The sequence below is a fragment of the Lissotriton vulgaris genome, chromosome 2_1 (assembly GCF_964263255.1).
Source record: "Lissotriton vulgaris chromosome 2_1, aLisVul1.2, whole genome shotgun sequence".
Classification (NCBI taxonomy): domain Eukaryota; kingdom Metazoa; phylum Chordata; class Amphibia; order Caudata; family Salamandridae; genus Lissotriton; species Lissotriton vulgaris.
Window position 1 is genome coordinate 511793181 of NC_141687.1, and position 23814 is coordinate 511816994.

Below are 23814 nucleotides of genomic sequence, written 5' to 3' on the forward strand. Positions count from 1 at the left end.
AGACTGAGTTTTCTGGGTATCCCTGAACAGCAACCTGTACTGCTCAGTGGTTAGGCCAAACCCATCTATCAGTGTATTTTTCAGGACTTGGTAATTGTTAGCATCCTCAGCTCTAGTAGTGAGGAGCTTATCTCTACCTTTGCCTTCAAAGGAGAGCCACAAGACAGCTGCCCACTGACTCTGGGGGACGCACTGGACAGTGCAAGCCCTCTCCAAAGCAGTTATCCATTTGTGGATATCATCCCCTTGTTTAAAGGGGATTCAGAAAAGGGGGTGGTGATGAACAGAGTGTCTGAATTAAGCAGACCACTCTTACCCAGTCCAAAGATCAGGGCTTGATCCATCACCGTTTTTTAGCTCACTGCACCATCCCAGCTCAGAACCTGGCTATATGCAAATCAGTCTGTCCCTGGCCCAGTGCATCATGGGAACAGGGCAGACCAAACTACCAAGCCAATTCTTATCCCTTTCTCACTGCACCATCAGGATTCAAGCAAGCCGGGCCGAAGACGGCTGAAATGCCAGAAACCGGTCCCCGGTAGCTTGTCTCCTTTCTGGTGAAGAATTGGCTTGGTAGTTTAGTCTGCCCTGTTCCCATGATGCACCGGGCCAGGGACAGACTGATTTGCATATAGCCAGGTTCTGAGCTGGGATGGTGCAGTGAGATAAATAACGGTGATGGATCAAGCCCTGATCTTTGGACTGGGTAAGAGTGGTCTGCTTAATTCAGACACTCTGTTCATCACCACCCCCTTTTCTGAATCGTTTTTGGCCACTATGGGTGTGGCAGGGTATACTCAGACAGGAGTCCCTTTCTCACTGCACCATCAGGATTCAAGCAAGCCGGGCCGAAGACGGCTGAAATGCCAGAAACCGGTCCCCGGTAGCTTGTCTCCTTTCTGGTGAAGAATTGGCTTGGTAGTTTAGTCTGCCCTGTTCCCATGATGCACTGGGCCAGGGACAGACTGATTTGCATATATCCAGGTTCTGAGCTGGGATGGTGCAGTGAGATAAATAACGGTGATGGATCAAGCCCTGATCTTTGGACTGGGTAAGAGGGGTCTGCTTAATTCAGACACTGTTCATCACCACCCCCTTTTCTGAATCTTGTTTAAAGGGGGGCACTATCTTACTCAGGTGTCTAGTGTCTAAACTCCTGTCTTTTTCTCTTGGGAGAATGCTGCCACCAGTGGGATCTACCCCACTCAATTTCTGCTCTCTAGCAAAGGCAAGTCTCTCTTTGGCCAGGGCAAGTTCTTCCCTTTCAATCCTCAGATTGACTTCCCTCATCTTGGCCTCATGCTCTCTCCTCTGAGGGGATGTCATCCCTCTGTGAGAAGAGGCCTGAGAGCCATTGGTTCTAATGGATCTGTTAGAGCCTCTGGATAGAGATCTAAATCGTCCATTACCAATGTTAAGCCTGCCTGAGAGTGGCCCTGGGGGTCCCCCAAATCCATTCTCATGCCTACTTAAGTTGGTCCTGGTTAGTCTACTGACTTCTACCTGACCTTTGTCTGCCTCATCCTCTGACAACTCCTGATCCTCCTCCTCTCCTGCACTAACTGTTCCATTGAGTTGGAGGTCAGGGTCACCAGTGGTTCCCTCTAAGGGAGGCATGTTCCCATCTGGATGAGAAGGATCTGTGTTAGCAGTCCTCCTAGCATCATAAGTTTTTAAGAGACCTATCAGAAAGGGAATGGTAGGGTTAGAACCCTGTTTTAGCTTCCTGGATGTACAGATTTGTCTCATCTCCTGGAAGCTAAGAGCAGCATATCTGGAAGTGACCTGTGGAGGGTCAACTGACAGAAGGGGGGCCTCTGAGTTCCCTCCTTTGTCTGACATGCTTCTAGTGTGGTGTAAGTGATGCACCTACCTACACTATTTGTTTGCCTACTGATCCCTTCCTAAGAGTTGTAGTCAGGGTGTGCTAGGCCCTGTTGAACTACAACAGCTGGTTCAGTAGAACTCAGAGTATTCCAAGCTAAGTTATATGTACCTGGGTACTTATGTGATCTTTCACAATGATATTCTTAGGATACATGTGGTAAAACAACAGCAAGCTCAAATCCCAACCGCTGCTCACCAATGTGGGAAGTTGGCCTGATATATAATGTTCACTATTCTAGTGAGCACTTTATATCAGTCCAAGCAACCCTTATTGATGATTGGTTGTAAGTCAACCGTAGACCAGCTATCCTAGTAGCATGGACAAGAGCAGTCTTTAGGCTAAACTCTAGAGGGCTTGTTAAGCCAGCCGTTATACCATCACATATACCCCTTGAACACCAAGTGAAAGGACACCACACAAGTTGTTATGAAAATAAAGGATATTTATTTAAAACACAACAACCCTGGACTCTTTATGAGGACAGGGTGCTAAGCACAATACAAAACTCTTACGAAAATACTCAAAGTCGCACAATATACACAAATGCCCGAGGGGCACGAAAAACCATATACTATAAAAGTGGAATGCGAAATTACTAGCAGGTAAGTACTACTCTAATAGACTTTAGGATCGCTAGGACTGGACTACTGAACCTTCAGATTACTAGCAGGAGGCCTAGGGGGATCGGGTGCAGAGTGTGCACTCTCACGCGGGATGCGGGACAAAGTCTATGGTTGCTAGAAATTACAAAGTTAGTGTTATCGTACGAATCCGACTAGGTAGACCTGAAACGAAAAAGGATCTGGACCCTTGGATAGTGAGGCTATGCTGGAGCACCGAAATGCTGAGGTTACCTAGCCCAGGGGCTGCGGCTGCATAGGTCTGGAAAGACGTCGGAAATCCTCATTGCAGTCTATGGAGCCTGAAAGAAGAAGTTGCTGGCAGGCGACCAGTGAAGAGATTCGGAGGGATCCAAGCCTGGATCAATGATAGAGGATACCTGTAAGCAGAGGGGACCAAGTCCTGAATCACTAGCCAGTGATCAGATGGGCACCAGGATGGCACCGGATGGAGTCACCTCGACCAGGTGAGTGGGCGACTGAGCTCTGCAGTCTCACGGACCAGGAGGCGTTGTCGGCGACCAGGATGGAGGTGCGAGCTGTCCCACGAAGGTATCTGCTGTCGACTTCGCTGGACCCAGGATTGGGGCAACAAGTCTTGGCAAATGCAAGCCCACACGGTGGACTTAAAATGGCATCTGAAGTGGACCAGGAGGGTCCGGGATGCTCCTCTTTTGGAGGGGAGCAAGGGCCAGTCTGGAGCAACCAGACTAGCAGTGTTGTCGTCGTGGAGCGTCGTCAAGAGGCCCACAAGCCAGCAGGCAAGTAGCCGGACAACGGGTGAGCAGCAAAGAGCAGAAGGGCCCCACGCAGATCTGGTGGATGCTGGGGGGCTGGACTTCGGTGCTGGAGCTGCTCAGGGTTAGGGCTTCTCGAACCCCAAAGCACTCACACGAGGATCCCTCGGCGGTCGTGCTGGATAAGCGTCGTGCAGTTCTGAAGATGGCCGGTCCCTCAAGGTCTCGTCACACCCACGGATCTCAGCTGGGCTGATGATGTAGGTAGAGGTCAGAGGTGCCAGGGAAGCCGGGTCTCGTCGTGCTGGTCGGTCGGATTCCTGAGGAAGGACGTGCAGCAAACCGCAGTGTTCTTAGATGGTGCCTGCGGGTGCAGGGTGACTACTCCTTAGCCACAAGGGAGAAATCTTGAGAAGAAGTCTTGAGTTCCTTTCGTAGAAAGTAGTTTCAGGATTCAAAGATGATCTAATTTGGAAGGGGGCCCGCTCCTATCTTTATACTAGGAAAAGGGGCTGGCACGCGACTAGGTCCTGCCCATGGGTGGGACCAGGAAGGGGGGTGGTTACACCCCTCTCCCATGCCGGACTTTCCCCAGGTCAGGGGCTGGTGTGCCCCTGGAACTGGTTCTAGCCGGCCTATGCATAGTGAGCACCGGGGTGCCACTTGCAGTCACCTTCCTCTAAAGCCCTGCCTACCCAAGATACACAAAACCCTGTCTGGGATGGTGCTAGCACCGCCCCTGACAGGAAACCCTTTGTCCAAGCCTCCCTCGCTGGAAGGACTCCCAGCAGCAGGAGGTCAGACTTGTGTCTGTGGTGGCAGCATCCATTTTGTGATGCCGAGGCTTGAGTTCACAGTTACATACATGTTGTGTCCCTCTAGAAGGGTGGAATGCTAACCCCGTCGCCAGAATTGGCGAGGGGTTAGTATTCCAATTCGTATGACACCTTACTCGACATGTTTTGATAAAGCGATACCAGAGTTAGCATATAACCACAAGGATTATAATGCACTTAAGAGTATATGGTACGCGTTATCATGGAACAGCTATTAGGACTTGGTTCCGCAAGCTGCAAACGGGCTCAGCTCATGCCAGAGCACCATCTCACATAATTCCAAGCACTCTGCCTTCAGGATTGTCAAGGCCTGCCATAGGAGTGACTGATAGGAATCTATGTGTCCCTTTTAGGGTTAGATATAGGTATACTATATCTACAGCAAAGGGTGATTACACCACCTTGCCCCAGCCGTGCAGCCAGTTGTGTCAGATTTAGATGGCCAGCCAGGGGTGGCATAATACATGCTGCTGCCCCTGGTAGGCCCTGGGTACACCTATGCCCTGAGTTACAGGGTCTGATAAGGTGGCCCAGTACCAATTGGTAAATGCACCTAAGGTACACGTGTCAATTTAGTGAGAGAACAGCAAGGCTGTGGGTCTGATTAGCAGGCCCACAGCCAGAGAAGTTGTAAACCAGTGAAGCAAAAAGCAAAAATCTGGGGTGATCATAGGATTGCAGACCCTACTCTCCTACAAGAGGGATCTGCACTGACCCAATCACAGTTTGAACAACCACTGCAACTGTCTCGCAGTGCCCTCCAAGATCGGGACGTGGTCGGACAGGTTGCCCCAATGCTGTGCCCACTGGAACTTCAGGTCCCACTGCAGAGCCCGCATACGCCACCTGGCGTGATGCACCAGAAGGATGCAGGAGGCCATCAGTCCCAGAAGCCGTAGGCTTGTCCTGACCGTAACTCGGGATAAGCCCAAAACTGCGCCGAGTCCAGAACCGCGCAGATGAAGAGGAGCTTCTGAGAGGGAATCAGGTTTTGCCACGTTAATGGAGAACCCCAGCAAATGCAGGAGGTCGGCCGTAGTCTGGAGGTGGGTGACGACTGTCTGAGGCGAGCCCGCCCTCAACAACCAGTCGTCGAGATAGGGAAAGACTGGAAACTCATCAGCGCAGATGAGCTGCGACCACCGCCATCACTTTCGTGAACACCCGAGGGGTACTGGTGAGGCCGAAAGGGAGCTCAGTAAACTGAAAACGCTTGTGGCCTACCGTGAACAGCAAGTAGCACCGGTGGGCTGGCAGGACGAGAATACGGAAATATGCGTCCTGCAAGTACAAAGCTACGATTCAGTCTCCAGGGTATACGACAGCCAGAATCTGAACTAAGGTCAGCATTTTGAACTTCTCCTACCGGAGGAAGACATTGACGCTCCTGAGGTCCAAGTTAAGGGGCAGGTGCCCTTCTTGGGAACCAGAAAGTAGTGGGAATAACAACCACGTCCATCTTTTGGCCCAGGAACGTACTCTATGGCCCCCTTGGCCAAGAGGGCCATAACTTCGTCCTGAAGTTGCAAGTGATACCCGACATTCAGTGGTACTGCTGTGGCATGGCTAGAGGGGTCTCCTCGATTTGCAGCACATACCTGTTAGAAGTGATGGTACGCCAGTGGAGCAGGTGATGGCGAACTGCCTCCCACTGGGACAGAATGGGCCCGAAAGCTCGGACTAGGAAGGCTTTGAGGCAGATGCTGTGGGAGCGGATGTGGACTGACCGTCTCTCACGCCCCCCTGCTCCGCCACGGCAGAATGCACTTCCACGACCGCGTAGGGATTTGTTCTGCAGCTGGACGAACGTGCCGCAAAAGGCAGAAGGTTGTTGGCGCTGGGCCAACAGGCCCAAGGACTTGGCCATAGCCCTCAAGTCCTTAAAACACTCCAACGCGCCATCTGCCTTGTCGTCAAAGAGGTGACGGCCATCAAAAGGCATGTCCATGAGAGTGCTCTGGACATCCCCCGAAAAGTTGCTGGACATCAGCCAGGCATGCCGACGAATCACCACTGTCGTTGCAATCGCCCCGCTCAGCGAGTCCGTGGCGTCAAGTCCACATCGAATGAAGTAGCATGCTGCATTCCAGCACTCAGCAAGAGCTTGGGTGAGCAGTGTCTTGGCCTCGACCGGACACTGGGGCAGCACGTCCACCACCGTATCCCACAGAGTGGGTGTAACGGCCGAAAATGCATGCAGTATTAATGGACCACAGTCCCAGACTGACCGAAAAAAACAGTTTCTTGCCAAACTGTTCCATCCTTTTGGATTCCCAGTCAAGGGGTGCGGTAGGGAATGCGGTTTGGGACGTGGAGACCCAGATAACCAGGCTCTCAGGGGTGGGATGTAGGGACAGGAAGCAGGGGTCGCCCGGAGCTAGGCGGTGGCACCAGGCCACGTTCCGATCCACAGGAGGGACTGTGGTGGGCTTAGACCAAGTGCCCATCAGAACGTCAGCGAGGGCCTCAAACTGCAGCAGAGGCTCACAAGAGCTTACTGGTGGTTGAAGCACCTCAGTGAGGAGGTTAGTCCTCACAGCCGCTGCAGGGAGCTCAAGGCCATGGCTGCCCTGTGCAGCATCACAGAATAAGTTGCTCCCACCTTCGTAGCCACAGGAGGAGAGAGAAAACCAGTGTCAGGCGAAGTGTCTAGACCACTGGCATCCCCTAGCTCATCTGCCCAGTCCGGACTTAACTGGCACTGCTGTGCCAGAGGGTCCTCAGACCTCTCCCAGTCCTCCCCTTCAGCCGTGTCCTGATAAATAAGCCAAAATTACTGAGCCGGGGCACAGGTGAAAAGCTCACCAGTCGCGCCAGACGGTGCCGAGCGGCGCTACTCCGACACCGGGCCGGGGCTGAAACAAGGGACGGCATCGTCGGAGGACAGCATTGGGGGTCAGCACCATCGGAGTCGTAAGGTCAACTGGCGTGGACCTGGATCCAGGCCTGGATTCCCCCAAGGTCCTGCAACACTGGGATCGAAGTTGCCAGCGGTGCTGAAGCTGCCAGCAACACAGAGCTAGGATTCCAGTCGGACCAGCGGGGCCTAAAGGCACGCCGGTGGGTCTCGACGGCAGAAAGAGTCCTTATGGCCACGAGGAAGTCTCTGATCTGCTCCGGAGTTGCATTGAGTCCAGGGACCGGAGAGCGTGGGCGGCACCACCCGAACCCTCGGCTGAGTCGCGTGAGGGGAAGTCGAAGAGCGATGCTTCTTTTTGCCATGCCTCGACTTACCAGAGCGCGAGGACTTTGATCCAGATGATCAAAGATGACTGCGGCTCCACGACCGGGACCTCGAACGGCGCGGAGCTGACTGCCGGAGCTTATGGGAACGCTCCAACTAGCCTTCGACGTAAAGGCCCGGCAGTCCACGCACGGCTTGTCATCGTGATCGGCCCCTAAGCAGTACAGACACCGGGTGTGGGGGTCGGTAACTGACATCAGTCGGTGACATGCATCATACTGCTTGAAACCGGGCATCCCTACAGGCACCAGGAGTCGAGTCAACTCGAAAAAGATCGACAGAAATGTCCAAAAAGTTAGTAAAAAAATAAATAAATAAAAAAAAAAAAGACTACGGGTACGTGCTCTTTCCAGATCTGCGCGGGAAAAAAACAACTGACATCAGCACGCGAGGGCGGAATCCAAGTACTCCAGCGACATCATTTCAGCGATCACGACGCATACGACGGACGCAGAGCCGCAAGACGCCTACCGATGCGCAGGGGTACTGCTGACAAAAGCTTTCCGGATCCAGTCTGATGCCTGGGGATATTCTAAGGTAAGGAATCTAACACTAACGTGTTTCTTTCAGATAAAAAGAACGCATCACAGGACATCTGCTTGTAAGAGTGTGCATCTATCATCAATGGTATGCTTGGTATCAGGTGTAATTTTTCGATGAAAACCAAGGTAAGTTTTAAAATGAGTAACCTGCATAATGTATTTTTTTTTTTTTACAGTGACAACGACCACCTTTTATTTCCAGGTCGAGTTGAAAGCATACTGCTAAGGAGATAGTTTTATCTTAAGGAAAGCTTATTCCCCAATGAGAGACTGGGTCATACAAATGAGGACAACAAATAATTTAACAACCGAACACCACTGAGGTGGCCAAATAAGTCGGGAACATAGACCCCGTTCAATACATAACACTGGTATCAATGTTTATGGATACCTATAAGTACATGTTATGCAACCTGAAACTATAACCCTGATGAATAATGAAAAAAAATAATTACTCCCTCCATTTATTCGCTGGTATACATCTCTGAAAAGGAAAGCATCTTTATTCGCCATATTTTTTATATATATATATATATATATATATATATACACACATTTTTTTTAAACTTTATTTTTGTCATTTTCAAAATGCATAGAGACACAGACATATCATACATTCATATAGCTCGTCAGGTACATGGATGACATCTATCGAGCAGTTTAACGAATTCCATGGTTACAGGCAAAAAGCAGGTAAGCACCAGTCACATACGAACCAGTCACAGTAGCGCATCGGGGCAGGTAACATTCAGTGCACAAAGTGTTATCACAGAGCAGCAGGACTTATAATGGGTACCTAATTTTGCATACAATATGCAGGCATCATTACTCGTCTACAGGGCATCGCTAGTACAGTTATGTCTCGTCAGTATGTCCACATCAGAAGGCGGTGCATTCACATACAATCTCGCACCCTTGTTCATCAGGGGAATCTCTTCCTGTTGGAGTTGTTCCCTTTTGCAGCATGTAATTCTGTAAGGGCCCCCAAATGTCCATAGGCCTGGATGCAACAGGTTGAGTTTCCGCATAAATCTTACCCTGTTCCTGACAATACAATAATTCTTGTAACCAGTCTTTGAACTTTGGGGCCCTCCCTCTCCCCCATCGACAGGCAAGTCATCGCTTGGCTAGTAACAACGCAACATCAAGGAATTTCCTATAGGTTCTGGGTATCTGCAGTGTATACCAATAGCAAAGTCAGTGGGTCTTTGGTAAGGCTAGTATCTAACATTAATTCCAGTGCAGTGTGGATCTGTTCCCAATAGTGAACAGTGTCAGTGAAGCCTTCTACGGAGTGGTGTGAGGTTCTTTCCTCTTTTTTCCTAAATAAAATTGCCACAATCCAGCAGAGCCTTAGAGAAATTAAGGGTGGGATTGATAATGCTGAGAATGCTCTACAAAAAAATCCTCCCACACATTTGATGGAGACATTCACTCCCCCTTCATTTGAAGACACTCTGGGAGCGATTAAGTCACTGAGATCCGGTGCTCCCGGGGATACCTGCCCTGCTCGTGTGTTGGCAGCAGTGGCAGAATCAGTGGCGAAGGAAATTACGCAAATAATGGATCTGTCCTTTAAAACATCTAAGGTTCCCGATGAATGGAAGCAGGCAAAGCTGCTTCCCCTGCTGAAAAAAGTGGGTGCTGATCCAACTACACCGGGCAACTATCGCCCTATTTCCCTGCTGCCAGCAATGGCGAAAGTTGGAAAGAAACTTGCTTTTCGCCAGTTGAACGCCTTTGTTGAGTCCTCAGAGGCCCTTCACCCTGCCCAGTCGGGCTTTCGTGCAGCCCATAGCACGGAGATAGCCCTCGTTGAGATCTCAGAGGCCATCAGAGAGTGTTTGGACAGTGGCGGCAGAGCGGCGCTAATATTATTGGACCTCTCTGCCGCGTTCGATACTGTCCCGCACTCTCTTCTTCTGGCACGTTTGGCTGAGATAGGTGTGTTGGGCCCGGCATTGAAATGGGTAGGATCCTTTCCGTCTGATAGATCTCAGCAGGTTTGGCTTCCTCCATTCTCTTCTTTGGCCAAACCACTCACGACAGGGGTACCCCAGGGATCCACGCTGAGCCCCCTGCTTTTGAACGTCTACCTTACTCCGCTCATTGTGTTGGCAGAACAACTTGGGGCCAAAATTATGACGTATGCGGATGATACGCAATTATTATTTACCTGGCCCGGTGGTCATTCGCTCTTGCTTGTCTTCAGTTTTCAGTTGGTTAGCAACGGCGCAACTGAAGTGTAACGAAGATAAAACTGAAATCCTGCTATATGGGCAATTCCCCCCAAACTTTAGAGAACTCCTGTGGCCTGTCGATTTTCCCCAACCTTGCTCAGTGAACATCCCTGCAAAGAACCTAGGTGTATGGTTTGGGGAGGATCTGAGGTTCGAAGCACATATAAAGAAACTTACGGGCATGTGCTTTGGGTCTCTTAAGGCTATGAGGAAGTTCTTTCCGTATCTTCCTTCCGCAGCTAGAGAGTCTATCGCGAGAGCTTTTATACTCTCACGGCTCGACTATGCCAATTCTCTCTTCAGTGGGACTCCAGCTTTTTTGGTTTCCCGTTTGCAGGTCATTCAAAACGCTACAGCGAGACTACTTTGTAATGTGCCTAGCAGGGAAAGTGCTAGAATCCATCTGAAACAACTACACTGGCTACCAGTCTCTCAACGAATCACTTTTAAAATATTGACATTGGCATTTAAGGCAGTTAATGAGCTGGGGCCTTCGTATCTGAAGAAAAGATTTAGACGCTATGTCCCCAATCGCGCTCTTCGATCGGCTGATCTGAGTCTGCTGGAGGTTCCGCGCTTTCAGCGGGTACGACTTGGTGGTCGGTCTATCGGCGTTCTTGCCGCTTCCGCCTGGATTACTTTACCACTTTCTTTGAGATCTATCCAGAATTTTGTCCCTTTCAAGAAGACCCTGAAAACCCATCTTTTTAGGTTTGCTTTATAGTTTAACTCTCAATCTCTTATTTGACCACATGCCTGTTTTTCCTACCGCGCCAGGACACTCTGGTAGTAACGGAGCGCGTTATAAAACAGCTAAAATAAAATAAAAAATATTGCCCCACTTGAGGACATTCCCAAGATAGGTGGGGGAAGCCATCTCCAGGTGGCTTGCAGCGTTCACAACAGTCATTATCTGCCAATTTAAACCTATATTTGCGTGCTGGGGTATAGTATATCCTATGCAGGAACTTATAGTGAATAATTTTAAAGCGGCAGCTAGATATGATGTTCCCCGTAATATCGCAACAGTAGTTCCATTGTTCATCAGTCACCTCCCTCTCTAGATCCTCACTCCAATGCCCCCTGGACGATCCAGATATCTCCGGTGTGTGCGACCGCAAGCTACTATAAATGTGTGACACTAAGTGTGCTCCATCAACGCTATTCAATGCAGTGTTCCCACACACTCCGGCTCCTTGGTGTAGTCGGGAAGCAGTGCTTTCATACCCTCCTGCAGTCTAATATAGTAGAAGACCTCTAATGGAGTGGGACTGGTATTCGAAAAAAAAAACCTGCATAATGTATTAATCCAAGGGAACCCATAAAACAGTCGCCCTTCAAACATGCATTATCATTCTTAGAACTCCTATAGACAAAGGACTCTTAAAAACATTGGTGCTTTCATTAGTATGTCCTTCAACGTTACTTTCCTTAATAGTAAAGTAATAAATGACATCTGGCAGAGGACAATCCCTCAAATTAAGCAATAAAATGGCTCTCCTTGCTTCTGAACGCACAGACAGGTTGAAAAACAATTAAATTGAAAAGCAAAACAGGTCTGTTTATTCCAAAGACAATTTTCAATACCAGCCATTGCCACTAAATAGCAGATCAGGTGAATTCAGAATAGGTTAATACAACAAAAAGAACACATTTTGACAGCAGCAAATCAGAAAGCAGACCTGAAATCCACAGATCAAAAAATTCTAGTTTTGTCAGACCTTATGCCCGAAAATAAAGAGTAAGATTTTGACTGCATTTAAGGGAAACATTCTGGCACAACAGGTTCGGGTGCTTCTGCTTTATTTCTCAAAAATTCTGAGCTATGAATAATGCGGCAGAACTTCTAAACACTATGGGAAGGAGAGGGGCAAAGAGGGAGGGGGCGGCCAAAGAAAGGGAAAGGGGGAGGGGGAGGGGCAGGCCAAAGAAAGGGAAAGGGACAGAGGGAGGGGCAGGCCAAAGAAAGGGAAAGGGACAGAGGGAGGGGCAGGGCAACGAAAGGGACAGAGGGAGGGGCAGGGCAACGAAAGGTAAGGAGAGAGGGGGGCAACGAAAGGTAAGGAGAGAGGGGGGCAACGAAAGGTAAGGAGAGAGGGGGGCAACGAAAGGTAAGGAGAGAGGGGGGCAACGAAAGGTAAGGAGAGAGGGGGGCAACGAAAGGTAAGGAGAGAGGGGGGCAACGAAAGGTAAGGAGAGAGGGGGGCAACGAAAGGTAAGGAGAGAGGGGGGCAACGAAAGGTAAGGAGAGAGGGGGGCAACGAAAGGTAAGGAGAGGGGCCAACGAAAGGTAAGGAGAGGGGGCCAACGAAAGGTAAGGAGAGGGGGCCAACGAAAGGTAAGGAGAGGGGGACAACGAAAGGTAAGGAGAGGGGGACAACGAAAGGTAAGGAGAGGGGGACAACGAAAGGTAAGGAGAGGGGGGGCAACGAAAGGTAAGGAGAGGGGGGCAACGAAAGGTAAGGAGAGGGGGGCAACGAAAGGTAAGGAGAGGGGGGCAACGAAAGGTAAGGAGAGGGGGGGAAAGAAAGGGAAGGAGAGGGGGGAAAGGGAAGGAGAGGGGGGAAAGGGAAGGAGAGGGGGGAAAGGGAAGGAGAGGGGGGAAAGGGAAGGAGAGGGGGGAAAGGGAAGGAGAGGGGGGAAAGGGAAGGAGAGGGGGCAAAGGGAAGGAGAGGGGGCAAAGGGAAGGAGAGGGGGCAAAGGGAAGGAGAGGGGGCAAAGTAAGGGAAGGAGAGGGGGCAAAGTAAGGGAAGGAGAGGGGGCAAAGTAAGGGAAGGAGAGGGGGCAAAGTAAGGGAAGGAGAGGGGGCAAAGTAAGGGAAGGAGAGGGGGCAAAGTAAGGGAAGGAGAGGGGGCAAAGTAAGGGAAGGAGAGGGGGCAAAGTAAGGGAAGGAGAGGGGGCAAAGTAAGGGAAGGAGAGGGGGCAAAGTAAGGGAAGGAGAGGGGGCAAAGAAAGGGAAGGAGAGGGGCAAAGAAAGGGAAGGAGAGGGGGCAAAGAAAGGGAAGGAGAGGGGGGGGGAGGGGAGGTCTGGTCCTTTGATCATAGGTGGTTGGTTAACTGAATGTATGATATTACTCCCTCCTTTTACTATCCACCACCAATATATGGTTTAATGCGGATCCAGATGGCACTTTAGGTCTACCATCACCATCTTTGCCAGTGGTTAATACAGCCTGCTTTTATAAGGTGGCCATCACTTCTCAAGGTTGTAACGCTGCATTCATATTAATGGAAGAGTTTAAAAACAAATTCTTAAAAATATTGCAGGGCCCTTTACTTTCAAACGGTTGTCAGGGGCATTCAGGTCTAAGATTATGGTTTCACTTAAGTAAAACGTACCCTCTTGGAGGACCAGTTATCCATTTCAAAATTGATGGAAGAGGTGAGACCGTAGCCATGATTATGCTGTTGAAACAGGTGCAAGTTGTAGATGCCCTTCATCATAAGATTACATTGTATGGGATTAGAGATGTGGCAGTGGCCGTTTCAGATTGTTGGTTCAACTATTTTTTTCAAAAATAGATGCACAAGCATTTGTATCAGTCAGACAATCTTCAGAAGCCCAGGTTGACCGACGCCTCTGTAGCCTCATGCCAGTTACATTATTTGTTCGATATGAATGTACCATCAATTAATCAAATGCTGCCTCTGTGGGTAAAATTAAGCTGATCGTGGAGACCCCCATCGAGGAAAATCTGCTCCTCGCAGGACACTCATTTTGATACATACAAACCTCCTTGAATCTTGTTTACAAGGCCCTAGAGCGTGTCATCACACAATGTTTCATTCTGATTGTTAGCCAATCTATGTTTTTGTACATTCCTAACCACAGAGTGATGACTCCAGCTCCCACATGTACTACAGGTTTGGGTTACGAAAATGTACAGCTTATGTAGCCTCTGCGATAGTGGGGTGGTGCCTATCTCCTTCAAGGTCAGGCTTTACATGACACCAGTTATCATCGGAATGTATGTGGACATTTTAAGGGTATTTTATGTAACGTGATGGACTCATTGTTTTATGTTTTATGGACTCAATTGCATTATTGGTGACAATTTTCTGTATTCCTATTCATGTGACTAACTATTCGTACTGAACCAACTATTCCTGTACTGATGATTCTCTTTGCAGCTCCTAATAAAAAATCTTTTGAACTAAAAAAAAAAAAAAAAATTAAGCTGATCGCATAAGTGGTCTTTACAAGAGTCAATTGGTAACCAGCACTCCAATTCAGCTCCAAGTTCATCACGATTATTAATTTCAGGGGGCTATCCTGCGGAGTGCTCCATCCCATGGCACCGAAAAAACGTTCCAATATGAAGCTCATGCATTAGTCCCAGGATGCAACCACTATCTAATCAGATGAAGAAATCCTCGTAGACCAAAAGCTGTCCACTTTAATAGCTTAATCCTAGTGGTTTTCATTGAGGTTTCAGGAATAGTCATTTCAATTCTCAAATGCATGTACAGTGCCAGTCCAGGCCTTTTCTACAGCATGTCAAGATTACCAATTCAACAAAAGACGTGACATTTATAAACCAATGCATTGGGAATATTATATTAATTGATTATCCTCATTGTTTTTTTAATCTGGCCACCTTTAAATTTTTTTATTTCTATGCTTGCATATGGTGAAGGAGCGCGTGTTTCTAAATGGGCGTTACTAACGTTCACCTCATTAAAGGCAGTTGGTGCACTCGTTTGTTTAAACACGGATGACTAACCAAGCAGCCGCACCGTGGGATCGGTTTGAAAGTTCGGCGGTAGCAGAAATGGTGAGAATCAGAGTTTACGTTCTTAAACATGTTAATTGTAGGGTTTCAATTGGGAGTCGCGCTATTAGTTTTTTTCGTTTTAAACCTTTTATTTTAGTTTATTACAGAGGTGGGGTAGGCAAACATTAAAATTACTATTCCCACATAAAGAAAAAAATACGAGGTTTAAGTGATTAAAACGGACATCTTTTGTTTTAAGATGATTTCTTCATCTGAGTAGAAGGTAATTGCTTCCTGGGACGGATACATGTGTATGCATCTGCTTCCTACTGGAACAAGTGATCTTTAAATGGATCCTATGGAAAAAGATCTGCAGATTGACCAGATTCATGGACAGGTTAACTAACATCATCCAGCTGCCTAAAAACACATTTGTGCCAAATCAGTTTAAAGATAAGAACTTCAGTTTTGCTAAACTATGGTACTGGATAATCTAATTGAGAAGACTGTCTGCTTCCAGTTATATTTTAAATTGCTACTAAGTTCAGCCAAAAATAACTATACCGCTACTCCTACAGCCATTATGGGAATGATAACAAGGACAAGATTCAATTGCTTTGGGATAACGCAGTCAGAGTAGTCACAGATTGACCAAGACAAGTAATGCCCCCCTACCCCAACCCCCCTCCATTTCTAAGAGACTTGTCTGCCTATCAGTTTAGACTGGGAGTGCTTTTGTCTTTGACTAATGTCTGCTTTAGGAGTAATTTTTCAGTTATCCCATTATCTGAAGCTTTGGTTTACATTACATTATTCATTATTTGTTTGAAGTAAGCTGCTGGTACAGGCATCAGGATAAATAAAAATCAAGTGAAAGACTTCTGCTCAAGCTTGACAACATTGGAATTTGCACAGCCGTTCACAGGGTAGAAATAATTTATTGCATTGCAGGACACGTAGAGTTTTAATTGGTTCATTCCATTTGTGCATTCACGCGTGGTCATCTTTTGTGGGTTTTAGAACTATACAAATACTGGATGATAAGTAGCACCAGAAACTGGTTTACCAAGTTTGTAAGTCAAGACACAACTGACATAACATTGCATTAAAAGTATGTTCATTAATATTATTGCAAGTATAGGTTCTACATCCGGAAATAATTTCACAACTTGAACAATCCGTTTTATTACACAAGTTTTTACATAATTGTATTAGAACAGATTAGGGCATACTTCATACACTCATCGTTTTCCAAAAAGACAACTCCTGCAGTTACCTACTCTTCTGCAAAGACAGGAACCCTAAAAGGGTACTTCAATATGGTAAACTGTTAGTTACAATGAATACATTAATATTTCAATGTCTCACAGCCGGATCTCGGGAATGTACAGAGGATTTAAAAATAAAAAATACATTACCTGCAGGTACGGACAAGGCAGCAGTAAACAGTTCCATAATATCAGTTGGCTTCTGGCAACTATTTGTTACAGTCTCACATTGTGGCCATTCTCCCCACCAACTGTCTTCTCTGAAGAATTATTTCTCTGTTGCAACACAGGTGTGTGTCAACTGTCACAGTTTTAAACTACGCACAGAGCATGCTGAAATTAGAACATGCCGCCTCCCATTCCTCCGCCCATTCCGCCCATTCCACCCATTGCACCCATGCCAGGATCTTTTTCGTCTTTCGGAAGTTCCGTCACAACAGCTTCTGCAGTTGTTAAAAGGGAAGCAACTCCTGCTGCATCTACCAGGGCAGTTCTTACAACCTGCAAAAAGCAAGATGGTAGTTACTTTAACTGTGTGATGCACATACCACTATAAAGGATTCATGTATGGACTATGGAAGATGCAAAATAATTACCTTTGTGGGGTCAATGATTCCTTTCTCTACCATATTTACAAACTCTCCAAGCATGGCATCATAACCAATATCCAGAGGACTCTGCATGATCTTTTCTACAATCAATGATCCTTCAACACCTGCATTTACTGCAATGGTCATCGCTGGGATTTTAAGGGACTTCTTTATTATCTCAATTCCTGTAGAAAGAACAAACCGTTTTGGGTATCAGTCAAGATTAGTGAATCACTGCATGTACTTTAAATTTGGCAATATGTAAATCCTGGTTTGGGATAATCAACCTAAACTAAAGATAAGCAAGTCATGCAGCATAAGATTGCTGTACTGGCCTACTATGTCGTATGGAGGCCTGCATGCATAAAAACGGCAAAGCAATCACATTTATAATATCGTATCCTAAAAGCTACAGCATGTTTGATGAACCTCACTTATGTCTACAGAAGAGTTACTGCTTTAGTACAACTTAAAAAAAAAAAGTTAGCAAATACACTTACCTCCGACCACCCAACCCCAGTACCCCCCCATGCTTCTGTCAGATCGCACTTAAATATTATCCCTAGGAGATTGTGGAAAATTGAGCCAGAAACCCTTTAAACCTCAACTTGTGAATTTTGTGGTACAAAATAATTAGGGCAGAGGTAATTAGTGACGAGGGTGCCCCATGCCCTTCTGTGTTCATGTATGATGTGTTTTCAGGTAACACCCTGCAAATCAGATAAATCAATTTCAATTCCTTCGATTTACATTATGGAATTATTAGCAATTTGTTGATTGCAAGAAAGGGAGAGGAGATACTTTCAGCACATGCCCTCATTGCTAATGATCTGCATTTGCAGACTAGCCAGTTTGCCAGATGGACCTCAGGTATACCTGTAGATGGCTTCAGTTTAATACGCAGCATAGTTATGAGACAACCATGTTACCTTTCTGAGCAACATGAGCCCTTGGGGCAGCATGAAGTATGAATGTCCAGTAAGATCTGCAAATCTAAACCCAGAGACTCCAACCATTGACAAAAATAAAATACCTTTTAAGAGTCTAGTTCTCTTCTGGACATGAAGTACAATACTCAGCAGCTGTCTAGCAGTTATCAAAAGAAAGAAATCTCAAAGTTACCACTGCTTAGGTCGCTGGATCTGGTTCTGTATTTTTTATACAAGACAAGTGACATGAAGTCTGTCGACTCCCCACATACTTCAGGCCGAATTTCTGATATCAGAGAATACAGTCAGATTTTCTGTTTGAGCTCTGCCTTATTGGTAACTGGCTTGGTAGGGTAGTAAAGGATCCCTCTTCAGCTCACAAATTTGGCACTTCATACCCCATCGTACATACTGGTGCACATTTAGTTTATATTGTGGGATACCAATGCACTTAACTTCAATACACCTGTCCAGGTTTCTCCTCAAGCTCTAGCACCTTTTTCTCTTCTGGGACCCAAGGAGTCCCTTCCCTTCCACCACATCATAAGAAACCATCGGTCTAACAGTGTGTTTTGAGTATTTGTATAGCACTCCAATCTTATACCTCCTAGCACTTCTTTCATGAAGTTTTGCTTTGTGTAGGTTAAAGAGGACCAATACATCGGCTTTAGAAAGCAGTGGTGGTGGAGTAGGAAGGTGGTGAAAGCTCTTCCTATATCACCACAAGGGCATGGACAGGAAACCATATGGTTAAAGACACCCATATTAAAAAACAAAACAAAAACAAAGACAACCCAGTCCCAATCACTTGATAGTAGCACAACGATACACATCATGGGAAAGCAGAAATGGTCCACAATACTAAAGCCTTCTACAGGAATAGTTTTTGCCAGTGATCTGCTGTCCGAGTCAAACTGGTGTGTAGGCAGAAATTGGGCCATTCAGATTCACAGAGGACCTTAGAGGGAGTCCAATATAGATGGTGGTGTAGTAGTTGTCAAGGCTTTAAATTGTGACCTCAAACACCAAGAGATTGTGAGTGTGTGTGTGTATAAGGAGGATTTGGCTGGGGTGTAAGTGTTAAGGAACCATGCAGCCTATCCCGCCAAATCCACTTCATGTCCTCAATGCTGCAAGTGACAAAAAATGATTTTACCACTGCATTTATTGAATAAACTTCAGCTCCCGAGCCGAAAAATTCTCAGAAGTTACACCTTTTTTGTATGTGGAGTCAGAGGAATAGGAGAATCTGTGAATGGCAGCTAATGAATTTTGCATATCTAAACATTAAAAATAATCTTGTATTGACATTTTGTGAGGTAATATTTTCTTTAAATTTGCCCTGGCAGTTGTCAAGTTCTATACCATGTGCAGGTTATGGGCAGCATCTTCTTATGATCGATCCTTACGGGGTTTCAACTTTCTGCTCAGTAAATAAATATGCTCGAGGTCTGTTCCTTAACAGTTCCCTGAATCTCTTAACAGATCCTTCTCCTTCCTGGCGGCCAAGACCTGGAACTCACTCCCCACTCGCCTCAGCCTTACTCAAAACCACATCTCCTTCAGAAAAGATCTTAAAACCTGGCTATTCGACAAATATTGAACCCCTTCCCAAGCGCCTTGAGACCCTCTGGGTGAGTAGTGCGCTTTATAAATGCCCGAACTTGAACTAGAATGCAAATGCTACTTACCAGTATGCATCTGTTCTTGGCATGTAGGGCTGCTGACATTCATATCTGTGCATAGATCGCCGCCTAGTGTTGGGTCCGGATGATTGCACATTGTTGTCCTGGAAGAGTCTTCGAAGTATCACGAGATAGGTGGCTCCTCCCCTGGACTACAGTGCGCATGGGCATCGCCTCCATCCCCAGATTGTTTTTAGCCATTGGCCGAGATGGAGTGAACTATGTGAGTGATGCCCATGCTATGAGCATATATAAATATGAATACTGCAGCTGCTACAGGCGCCGGGGAGGAGGGCGGGCGATATGAATGTCAGCAGCCCTACATGCCAAGAACTGCAAATGCTACTTACCAGTATGCATCTGTTCTTGGCATGTAGGGCTGCTGACATTCATATCTGTGCATAGATCGCCGCCTAGTGTTGGGTCCGGATGATTGCACATTGTTGTCCTGGAAGAGTCTTCGAAGTATCACGAGATAGGTGGCTCCTCCCCTGGACTACAGTGCGCATGGGCATCGCCTCCATCCCCAGATTGTTTTTAGCCATTGGCAGAGATGGAGTAAAGTATGTGAGTGATGACCATGCTATGAGCATATATGTACATATGAATGAACACTGCAGCTGCTACGGGCGCCGGGGAGGAGGGTGGGCGATATGAATGTCAGCAGCCCTACATGCCAAGAACAGATGCATACTGGTAAGTAGCATTTGCAGTTCGAGGCATGTGGGCTGCTGAATTCATATCTGTGCATAGAATACATAGCAGTCCATTAGCGGCGGTCGCCCGTGCCAGCTGCAGCAGTCTGAAAAAGTGTCTTGAGAACAGCCTGACCAACAGCTGCCTGCTGTTTGGAGTGCACGTCTACACAGTAATGTTTAGTAAAAGTATGTGTGGTAGACCATGTGGCTGCTCTACAAATATCCTCTAAGGGAATGTTCCCAAGGAAAGCCATAGAGGCCCCCAACTTTCTGGTGGAGTGGGCTCTTGGTGGAATTGTGAGAGTGCGTTTAGCCTTAGCGTAACAGATCTGAATGCATTTCACGATCCACCTAGCGATACCAGCTTTGGAAATAGCGTTACCCTTGTGGTGTGAGGCAAATGCAACGAAAAGTTGCTTGGTCTTTCGAAAATCCTTTGTCCTGTCAATGTAGTACATTAACGCTCTTTTAACGTCAAGGGTGGGGAGCATCCGCTCCGCCAGCGATTCAGGGTTTTGGAAAAACACTGGCAACTCAATTGTCTGGTTTATGTGGAATTGAGATACAACCTTGGGTAGAAATTTAGGGTTAGTGCGGAGCACCACCCTGTTAGCATGTACTTGGAAAAAAGGTTCTTGGATGGTGAGTGCCTGTAATTCACTAACCCTCCGTAGCGATGTAATTGCTACTAAGAAAGCCACCTTCCAAGTCAGAAACTGAAGCTCACAAGAGTGCAGTGGCTCAAAGGGAGGACCCATCAGCCTTGTAAGAACCACAATGAGGTTCCATTCCGGAGCTGGTGGTGTCCGTGGTGGAATGACCCTTTTGAGTCCTTCCAGAAAAGCCTTGATAGCAGGAACCTTGAAAAGTGATAGGTGTTGCCTATTCTGGAGGTATGCGGCCATTGCAGACAGGTGAATGCGGATGGAAGAATACGCCAAATTGCATTGGTACAGATGGGACAGGTAACAAATGATGTTTTGAATGGAAGCATCCAGCGGGTCAATGTCGTGGTAAACCGCTTCCATTTTGCCGCATAACATGCTCTAGTAGTGGGCTTCCTTGCCTCCCGAATGATGTCCATGCAATCGGGGGGGGGGAAGATTGAGGTAGCCAAACTCTAGGACTTCAGGAGCCAGATCGCCAGGTTGAGCTGTTGCGGATCTGGGTGCTGAATGTCGCCATGGCTCTGCGTCAGAAGGCTGGGTGTGAGATGAAGCCTTTGATGCGGTACCACGGAAAGTTCCAGAAACGTGGTGTACCATGGCTGGCGAGCCCACGTTGGAGCAACCAGGATGAGAGTCATCGAGTGCTGCCTGAGCTTGCGTGCCACCAGCGGTATCAGAGGTGCTGGGGGAAAAGCGTACGCAAATCTGCCTGACCAGTTCATCCACATCGCATTGCCCTGTGATTGCGGGTGTGGGAACCTGGCGGCGAAGCTTTGGCATTTTGCGTTCTCCCTTGTGGCGAACAGGTCTATCTCTGGATGACCCCACCTTTGGAAGTACGGTTGGAGTACTGATGGATGTATCTCCCACTCGTGCATTTGGTGGCTGTGCCTGCTGAGCAGGTCCGCCATCTGATTTTCCTTGCCTGGGAGATGCTCCGCCATGAGGAAGATGTTCCTTTGAATGGCCCACTTCCACATGCTCTGAGCCAGATGAGACAGCTGCAGAGAGTGTGTGTGCCTCCCTGCTTCTGAATGTAGTACATGGCCGTCATGCTGTCCGTCCGGATCAACACGACCTTGTTGCACAGATGTACTTTGAATGCCTTCAAGGCCATGAAGATCGCCATCAGTTCCAATACATTGATGTGCATCCTCCTTTGCTGTAGTGTCCATAGTCCCTGCACTGTGTAATGGAGTACATGCGCTCCCCATCCCTGGAGAGAAGCGTCCGTCGTCAGGATAATCTGTGGCACAGGCTCCTGGAACGGTCGGCCCTTGCAAAGGTTTTGTGGATTCCACCAATGCCGAGAGTTGTACGCCCGACCGCTCACCAACACTAGGTCTGTTAGTTGCCCGTGAGCCTGAGTCCACTGACATGCTAGGCACTCCTGGAGTGGACGCATATGTAACCTCGCGTGCGGGACGATTGAGATGCAGGAGGCCATCATGCCTATCAACTGCATGAACACCTTCGCTGGAAGAGAGTGCTGAGGTCTGAATCGTTGGATCAGCGTCTGGATACTGGCGATTCTCACTGAATTTGGATGCGCAGTGGCTGCCAGAGTGTCTATTGTCGCGCCCAGATACTGCCGTATATGGGGGGGTTGGAGATGGGATTTTGGGTAATTTAGCGAGAATCCCAGATCGTGCAGGAGATGAATGGTGCGAGACACGTGGTCGGCGCACTGCTGTTCTGACTTTGCCTGAATGAGCCAGTCGTCCAGATAGGGATAAACGTGGATGTTCTGGCGTCTTAGATGCGCCGCCACAGTCGCCAGGCACTTTGTAAAAACTCTTGGCGCTGTGGTGACCCCGAAAGGCAGAACCCTGAACTTGTAGTGCTGGTCTTGAATTGTGAACCTGAGGTACTTCCTGTTTGAAGGATGCAGGGGAATGTGAAAGTATGCATCCTTGAGATCCAGCATAGCCAGGAAGTCCCCTTGCTGAAGCAGAGGGAGAACCTGCTGCAACGTGAGCATTTGGAAGTGTTCTGACAGAATGTACCAGTTGAGGGGCCTGAGGTCCAGGATGGGCCTGAGGGATCCGTCCTTTTTGGGGATTAGAAAGTACAGAGAGTAAACTCCTGTTCCCCTTTCTTGCAGTGGCACGAGCTCTATTGCCCTTTTTTGCAGCATGACTATGACCTCCTGCTGCAACAAGTGCAAGTGCTCGCCGGACATAGGACGGTTTTTTGGAGGTATGTTTGGTGGAGTGGAAGTAAGTTCCAGACAGTAACCGTACTGGATAAGAGATTTGACCCACCTGTCCGTGGTGATGGATTTCCACGCGGGCAGGAACTGCTGGAGTCTCCCCCCGACCGGTGTTGTGTGGTCGGGGGGCAGTGACAAGGCGTCACTGTTTGTTGGTGGTGGAGGACCTGGAGCTGTTGTTTCCACGTCCCCTGCCTTTGACGTTGTTGCCCCTGTAACCACCTCTACCCTTGTTGGTGTACGAGGTCTGGGTGTTGCTTTTATAGTACTGCGTGGATTGCGATGCCTGACCCCTTGAGGTGCCTCTGTTATTGGAGCGGCGAAAGGAACCACCCCGAAACTGCTGGGACTGGAGGGCCTCCATAGACTTAGCAGTGTCCGTGTCTTTTTTCATTTTTTCAAGGGTTGCATCCACTTCAGGGCCGAACAGGTGGTCTGGATTAACTGTTTGATTTAAGATGGTTGTCTGTATGTCTGGTTTGAAGCCTGATATTCTCAGCCATGCATGCCTACGCAGTAACACGCTAGTGTTTATAGCCCTGGAGGCGGTATCAGCCACGTCCAGTGCACACTTAATGGAAGCATAGGTGATGAGCTTCCCCTCCTGAATTAACATTTCAGCTCCCTCTTTGTACTGATCAGGTAAGTGCTGCAGAAGTGTTTCTAGGGTGTCGTAGTGCGCCCTATCGTAGCGTGCAAGTAAGGCCTGCGTGTTTGAAATGCGCCAAATATTAGCTGCCTGCGCAGCAATACGTTTTCCTGAGGCTTCAAAGATTTTCGATTCTTTGTCTGGGGGAGGAGCATCACCCGTGGTCTGCGAGTTTGCCCGCTTGCGTGCGTTGGATACAACCAAAGAATCCAGTGGCAAGTGTCCCTTGATGTACGTTGGATCAGTGGGCGCTGCCTTGTATTTTTTGTCAATACGAGGATTGATGACTCGCG

The 23814-nt window shown here is 47.8% G+C and overlaps 1 protein-coding gene across 1 annotated transcript in view; it reads right to left on the reverse strand.

The window, feature by feature from the left end:
* Positions 1–15993: 15993 nt before the first annotated feature.
* HSPD1 (heat shock protein family D (Hsp60) member 1) overlaps positions 15994–23814 on the reverse strand; it is a 141258-nt gene continuing 133437 nt past the window's right edge. The window contains exons 11-12 of the mRNA XM_086955424.1: positions 16687–16865; positions 15994–16591 (exon numbers count right to left, since the gene is read on the reverse strand). Coding sequence (XP_086811550.1) covers positions 16430–16591; positions 16687–16865 — 341 coding nt within the window. The 3' untranslated portion in view covers positions 15994–16429. The remainder of the gene's footprint in view (positions 16592–16686; positions 16866–23814) is intronic.